General features: G+C 41.7%; 1 protein-coding gene across 4 annotated transcripts in view; it reads right to left on the bottom strand.

The window, feature by feature from the left end:
• Positions 1 to 5,071, bottom strand: part of LOC104952160 (sodium- and chloride-dependent creatine transporter 1-like) — a 10,889-nt gene extending 5,818 nt beyond the window's left edge. Inside the window, exons 1-2 of one of the 4 annotated variants that reach the window (XM_010778921.1) lie at positions 4,314 to 5,071; positions 3,394 to 3,736 (exon numbers count right to left, since the gene is read on the bottom strand). In XM_010778921.1, the coding sequence (XP_010777223.1) occupies positions 3,394 to 3,706 (313 nt within the window). In that variant the 5' untranslated portion in view covers positions 3,707 to 3,736; positions 4,314 to 5,071. Of the gene's footprint in view, positions 1 to 3,393 lie in introns of all 4 variants that reach the window. The other 3 variants (XM_010778923.1, XM_010778920.1, XM_010778919.1) reach the window with 3 other exon arrangements.
• Positions 5,072 to 7,795: the final 2,724 nt, after the last annotated feature.

The raw sequence follows: 7,795 nt of genomic DNA, 5'->3' as shown, positions 1-7,795 counted from the left end.
TGTCTCACTGCAGTCTGTCTCTCTCCAGTCTCTCTCCTGTCTGTCTCTCTCCAGTCTGTCTCCTGTCTGTCTCTCTCCTGTCTGTCTCACTGCTGTCTGTCTCCTGTCTGTCTCTCTCCTGTCTATAAAGGAAGTAAAGCACGGTCACATGACTTCACGTCACCACCGCTAAGCTAAAGGTGGCTAATGTTGGGCTATAAAGGAAGTAAAGCACGGTCACATGACTTCACGTCACCACCGCTAAGCTAAAGGTGGCTAATGTTGGGCTATAAAGGAAGTAAAGAATCTGACCCTTTAAATGAATGAATGAATTAAATGAATGAATTAAAAAAGGCTTCCTCTCCTTTACTCTGAACTGTTGCAAGAGACATGAATGAACAATTAGGAATTCATTCTCTCTCTCTCTCTCTCTCCTCTCTCTCTCTCTCCTCTCTCTCTCTCTCTCGTTGGTATTTTAATTGGTGTGATGGAGGATTCACACACAAACCAACACACACACATATACACACACACACACACACACACACACACACACTCTGCAGTATAATAAATTGCAACTTTGTTGAGGGGAGGGAGGATGAGGGTCATGGAGGACAGAATGATAAGGACATCACAAAGACATACATACAGAAGTTGGGATACAGTGTGTGTGTGTGTGTGTGTGTGTGTGTGTGTGTGTGTATGTGTATGTGTGTGTGTGTGTGTGTGTGTGTGTGTGTGTGTGTGTGTGTGTGTGTGTGTGTGTGTGTGTGTGTGTGTACTCTCTCTGGTCCATGGACATGTCTCGTTGCTTTAAAGTTCAAAAGCTCTCTATTGTTCTCATACTGCCTGTGAAAAAGCACAACAGGGCCCATTTGAAATAGTTGTTCGGGGACAATGGCATAAATAAGAGACTCTGGAGCTCCACAACCACGGCGCCATGCTGCAGATTAAAGAGCAAAATGCTTCTTTTAAAGAGAAACATTGTTTTATAAATCAGGTGTGAGGCAGCAGAGCGGAGAGGAGGAGGAGGAGGAGGCGACCTTTAGATCAGCATGTCTCCGTAATGTGAGAACTCTCCCTTTTCTTTTGATACTTAGTGATTTAACATGAGTCTGACCTTCTCCTTCTCCTCTTCCTCTTCCTCCTCCTCCTTCTATCTGTGTGAACATTCAGACCTTTCCGTCCAGCAGAAACTGTGTGAAAGAGACCTTTTCAGCGATTAAGAAACAAATCTTGAATCTCCGTCAGCAGTTTGTCTCTGTTGTTTAATTTGGACAGGGATTTGGAACACTGTGCACCTCCTCTCCATTTAGACGTTTGGAAACTTATTAATTGGGCTTTTACTCAATTAATATCACAAACAGGCAAACACATATTTCACTAAGACACAAAACACAACAAAAGTTGGAAAGTCTTGCTTGAAAACTGTCTATTTAGTATATATTTTATATCCATTCATTTGTACTCATCATTTACTAAAATGTTTATTAGATTCCAACGAGAGCGAAATGTAAGAATTGGTCAATTAAATTATATTTTTTAAATGTCAAACATGTTGTGTTTCCAGGATTTTGGGGTATTCTCAGTTTCATATCGTTGTAAATTGAACATCTGAAGAACTCACTTTAGTATATTTTCTTATTTACTCCTGATTTTTTACCGAAGCAAATACATGCAGGTCTTTTACTTCGAAGTGTTTACTAGATTGAGAAGAAACGTCCAAGGCATTTTTCTTTCTGGTCGTAAACAACCTTTGTTCAGACGGCCGTTTCAGAGTGAAAGGAAAACATATTTTTACAAGTCAATGATCCATCACTTCACAGTAAACGGTGAATGATAACAGTGAAGTTAACTGTTAGAAAATGTCATTTGTTTATGTTTTTCAAAGCCAACTGTTAAATATTAATTTTTCCTGGCTCTACAGATCGTAACTTTCTTCTACGGGGAAATGTTGTTAAAAACACGTGACCTCAAGGCCAAATATCAGCTTTCTATTATAGTGTGAAAACTATAAATAAAGGGCTTTGTTGAATACTCAATTCCTATTGGTCAATTACAGCATGGACGTTCTGTTATCTCTTTATAGCACACGCTTATATAGAAACAGTCTGGTTTTAAAGAGTCCTCTCCTGCTGATGTTCAGGTGTATATCAGTATGTAGTGTCTCTACTTTAAAGAGTCCTCTCCTGCTGATGTTTAGGTGTATATCAGTATGTAGTGTCTCTACTTTAAAGAGTCCTCTCCTGCTGATGTTCAGGTGCTCTGATTGGTTAGCTGGCCGGCTCTGTTGTGATAGGTCAACCGCCTAGAGATGTCCCGCCCCTTAGCCTATCACGTACGAAAACCTCAATAAGCACAATAGGGCTCCTTTCAAATGTACACACACACACACACACACACACACACACACACACACACACACACACACACACACACACACACACACACACACACACACACACACACACACACACACACATTCATTCACAGGCTACAGTTACTCACACACTCAGAGTGGATACAAATAGCACATGGGGCTTTCCTCAACTAAACAAACCTTGGTTGACTAACATTCATAAGGTTTTGTCGACTGTCTAAATATAATCCTGTGTCCAACAGAAATATGCTCAAACTTTCCTGGAAAACAAGTCATTTAGCATAATACTATAAAGAGCTGTTAAGAGATTTATCGTAATCACAATATGGACTAGTGGAATATTGCAGGAAGATAAATATTGATATGTGTGTTAAAATACATTTTGAATTAAGTATTGTTTAGCTGCAGAACACACACACACGAACCAGCTGCACCCTTTTCCGATCAATAACAAATCAATGAGACGCAAATTATGAAAGACTCAGTTGAAACCACGCCCCCTTTGAACATAAGTCCCGCCCACATCCTCAACCACTCCTGTCACTCAGATTGAAGTCATTGCTCCCTTCTTGTTGCACTGAGGTAAAAAAAAATCTCTCTTTTTTTCCTTTTATTTCTGCAGGTTTTTTACACTAATCTGTTTTTTCTCACTCTCGTTCCTCAAAACCAGCCGAAGGAACGGTCCACAGTGATTTCTGTTTTTTATACCTTTATAATCTGATTTAACTTCTTCTTTCAGCACTAAAATCGGTTTCTTCAGCCTCTTTGCCCTTTAATTCTTGCATTGTTTTGCCCACAAATCTGATATTCTCCCACTCAGACTCACTAGGAACAAACAAAGTCAGATGAAGTCAAAAATCTCTCTTTGCTTCCTTTAATTCTGCAGGTTCTGTCACAATTAAAAGCAGCAGTCGGCACTGTTTGCACAAGTAAGACAAGTGTTTCCTTGAAGCTTTTAAATCTGATTTCTCTTCGTCTTTAAAACTAACATCCATCTCTTCCTCACCCACTCCTGTCACTCAGATCAGACTCACCTCCTCCGTTCTTGTAGCACAGGTACGGGAACCTCCACACGTTCCCCAGTCCGACAGCGAATCCCACGCAGGACATCATGAAGTCCATCTGCCGGGTCCATGTTTCTCTCTCTTGATAAGGCACCACAGCAGGGGGCGCTTTCTTCTCCGGCCCGGCACATGCTCCAGCACCGGACCCCGCCCCCGTTAACGGGACCAGGCTACCGTTAGAGGCCGCTGGGGGGTAACCACAGGCACCGTTTGGATGTAAGAGGGGGGTCTTCTTGGTTTCCTCCAGGAGAACCAGAGAGCAGGAGGAGGCCGACTTCTCCATCGCTCAAAAGTCCAGTCAGGAAACCGTTTACTTAAAAAAAAAAGTTGGTAAAAGGGTTGAAAAACCCGGGTCAAGTTCCCTTTAATTCCTGTTTCTGAGCCCCAAAATCTGGTGGTTTCCCACTTAGACTCACCCAAATAACCAGAAACTAAAAAAGTCAGATGTTTTCAAAAATCTCTCTTTGCTTCCCTTAAATTCTGTCTTTTTGTCAGTAAATTAAAGGAGCAGTCTGCACTCTTTGCACAGTTATTTCAGTTTCTTTGTACCCTTTCAAAAGGTGTTTCCTCTTCTTCTTTCAGGACTAAAACCAGTCTCTTTCTCACAGTCAGATACCAATAACAAACCCCGCAGTCTGCACTGGTTGCTGGTAAATTCAGTCCCTTTAATTCTTGCAAGTCTTTCCTTCAGAATCTGGTCTTTTCCCACTTGGACTCACCCCAATAACCAGATCGAAACAAAGTCAGATGAAGTCGAAAATCTCTCTTTGCTTCCCTTTAATTCTGCAGGTTTTAACACTTTAAATCTGTTATCCTCACTCCCTTCCCTCACAACCAGCTAAAGGAGCAGTCCGCACTTTTTTTGCACAGTTTATTTCAGTTCTTTGTACCTTTAAAAAGCTGATTTCTCTTCTCCTTTCAGGATCTGTCTCTTCCTCACAGTCAGATGCCAGTAACAAACCCCTCAGTCTGCACTGGTCGCTCTGGTATTTTCAGTCTCTAACCTGTTTATTTGTGCAGCCTTAGAGCCTCAGAGCCCGGTCAGAAACAGATGAGTCAGTCCAGCAGGTGCAGCTCGTCCCGCTGCAGGATCTCTATTCTCGCTTCTTCTCCAGTAATAATACAATATTATTATCAATCTCAGCGAGGTGCAGGCGGATCGTGGATCATGCTCCAGAATCTGTTTTTAAAATCGAATGAAAATTAAATAAAAATAAATCGAATAATATCTAGTAATAATCTGGAGACATATCTTTTCTCCAATGCAGAAAAAGAGACACGATTCTAGTGAAAAATAAAAAAAATATTACCCCAAAAAAATTAAGAGAATTGAACCAAGAATCTGGCCGCGACCTTCAAAAACAATCCACGAAACACTTGAATGTGAGTCTGAAGAATCGCATGAGAACAGAGAGTCACGGAGGAGACGGCGGCCCGCTCACAGAGCACGGAACCGGGCAGCGAATAACGGGAGGAGACCGGGCGGACCGGAGCTTCAGACCCGGTGGTAGTGGTAGTGGTGGTGCAGGGATTGCTGCAGGAGCTCCATCAGGGATCAGGGTGAAAGAAAAAACCTGGTGCTCTCAGCTGTCAAATGTCCCCGGTACAGCCGATCAGAGGTATTTAAGGTCCGGCTGCGCGTCTGTACGTCTGTCGGTCCTCCGGAGGCTTTAAAAGGAGAAGCGGCTGCTCACGGTGACGCTTACGTCCCTCCCTCTGCGTCGATATGTCATCGTTATAACCCCTCCCCCTTTTCTCTCTGTTCCTTTCACAAGATCACCCTTTGCTTTTTTTTGTTTTTTCAATCTCTCACGTCAGACAAGCTCCCCTTTCCCTTTGTGTCTCTGACGTCACAGGGGTCCCCCTCCTCCACCATATTCATTCAGTATCAGTACATGCCGATGTGGATTACAGTGGTGGAATAACCAAAAAAAAACGAAATGTGGGACACACAAAGAAAGACACATAATAAATAAAATAAGAAATGCAAGTGTATGACATCATGATTACAGTATATCTGTTTACATAAGAACAGACGTATATATGGAGGGGGGGGGAAGTGGAGTTAGATAGAAGAAAGAAGTCGAAATGTGTACAAGGTCGTATGAAGGTTGGACAATAAATAGGGATATTATTTTTTTATTTCCTTTAGACTTTCAATTGTCTAACAGGAAAGTGCTTTGCCTTAATTTATCTAACCTTCCTGTTGTCGTTTGGTCAAATATGACGGACTGAGAAGTGTTTGTCAAGTCAGAATAAAGGGTTTTAGTGCATGTAAATGGTCTGCAAAGGGAGAAATCCCCAACGAGGCGTTCTGGGGCAGCATAGAAAGGTCTTCTCTGTGTTAGAGTTTTACTCTCTACAGGGTGTACTTTGAGGGTTGTGACTCTGCAGACCGTTTACATGCAGAAAAACCTTCATAACACACAAGGGGACGGGTATAACCGGAAAAGCATGACATGGGACCTTTCGACTTTAAGGCACTCAGGTGGAGGTAAAGATACATTCATAACAAGGAGTGTTACACAGTGTTGAAGATACAATAAACATCTGAAAATCCTTTTTAAAACTGTAAACTTTTAAAATAAAAGCCACTTTAGTGTTACAGACTTTACAAATAAATACTCACAAAATAGCTTTTTATTAAAATTAGCTTAAATGAAAAACGTCCAAAGTTTGAAATGTAAACATGGTTAATCTTATCATTTGTATTGATGTTAATCAAAATGTGTTAGTTTATGATTTAATTCAATCTATAAAGGATCTGAGTACAGCTGTTAAAAAACACAAGGCACACAAATGAAGACAATAGGTCTAAAGATTGACCAAATAGATCAACATTTTTGAAATGTTTAAATCATTTTGACAAAAAAAGAAATCCATAATTTTAGTTTTTTTGGTCACAATTATAAGATTCGTTTAGTAAAAAACAAACGCTGTCTAAATGTTTCCCACCAAAACGATCACTAACATTTTGGAATAAGAAATACAATGTTTTACTTCGAAATGCTAATATAGGATAATAGTTTTAGGATCAAAAATACTCACGGTAAATCACGATGCTTGTCACAATTTGCATAAATACAAATATTCTCATATATAATTATTATATATTTAAAGGTATCCCATGTGTTGCTGAGACAAGCTCCACTTATATTATTAATAATGTTTATTATTATATTCTGTATAACATCTAGCCGAAAACTCACTGCTCTTTTCCTTTTTTAACTGGACAAAAAAAAAACATTTATTATATTAACTATATAATATATTTCATCAATTTCTGTAAGAAGCAACGTTATGGTGTTTACATTTTGGGATGTAATAATACTGTGGTGTCAGATTGTTCAGGAGTGCATTAAAAGTATTTAAGTACCTGAAACAGAGTACAGTAATACTGCAGTACCAAAGTATTAATGCTGTCTGTCTCCTTTCTGTCTCTCTCCTGTCTGTCTCTCTCCTGTCTCTCTCTCTCCTGTCTGTCTCTCTGCTGTCTGTCTCACTGCTGTCTGTCTCCTGTCTGTCTCTCCTGTCTGTCTCTCTTGTCTCTCTCCTGTCTGTCTCTCTCCTGTCTGTCTCTCCTGTCTGTCTCTCTCCTGTCTGTCTCTCTGCTGTCTGTCTCTCCTGTCTGTCTCTCTTGTCTCTCTCCTGTCTGTCTCTCCTGTCTGTCTCTCTGCTGTCTGTCTCTCTCCAGTCTCTCTCATGTCTGTCTCTCTCCAGTCTTTCTCCTGTTTGTCTCTCTCCTGTCTGTCTCTCTCCTGTCTGTCTCTCTCCTCTCTGTCTCTCTGCTGTCTGTCTCTCTGCTGTCTGTCTCTCTCTGTCTGTCTCTCCTGTCTGTCTCTCTCCTGTCTGTCTCTGCTGTCTGTCTCACTGCTGTCTGTCTCCTGTCTGTCTCTCTGCTGTCTGTCTCTCTCCAGTCTCTCTCATGTCTGTCTCTCTCCAGTCTCTCTCCTGTCAGTCTCTCTGCTGTCTGTCTCACTGCTGTCTGTCTCTCTCCAGTCTCTCTCCTGTCTGTCTCTCTCCAGTCTCTCTCCTGTCTGTCTCTCTCCTGTCTGTCTCTCTCCTGTCTGTCTCTCTGCTGTCTGTCTCTCAGCTGTCTGTCTCTCTCCTGTCTGTCTCTCTCCTCTCTGTCTCTCTGCTGTCTGTCTCTCTGCTGTCTGTCTCTCCTGTCTGTCTCTCTTGTCTCTATGCTGTCTGTCTCACTGCTGTCTGTCTCCTGTCTGTCTCTCTCCTGTCTGTCTCACTGCTGTCTGTCTCTCTCCAGTCTCTCTCCTGTCTGTCTCTCTCCAGTCTGTCTCACTGCTGTCTGTCTCTCTCCAGTCTCTCTCCTGTCTGTCTCTCTGCTGTCTGTCTCACTGCTGTCTGTCTCTCT

This window comes from Notothenia coriiceps, unplaced genomic scaffold, assembly GCF_000735185.1.
Source record: "Notothenia coriiceps isolate Sejong01 unplaced genomic scaffold, NC01 NC01_scaffold00019654, whole genome shotgun sequence".
NCBI classification, from domain to species: domain Eukaryota; kingdom Metazoa; phylum Chordata; class Actinopteri; order Perciformes; family Nototheniidae; genus Notothenia; species Notothenia coriiceps.
Note: the sequence above shows the minus strand (reverse complement) of the source record. Positions and strands in the feature narration are given on the sequence as shown.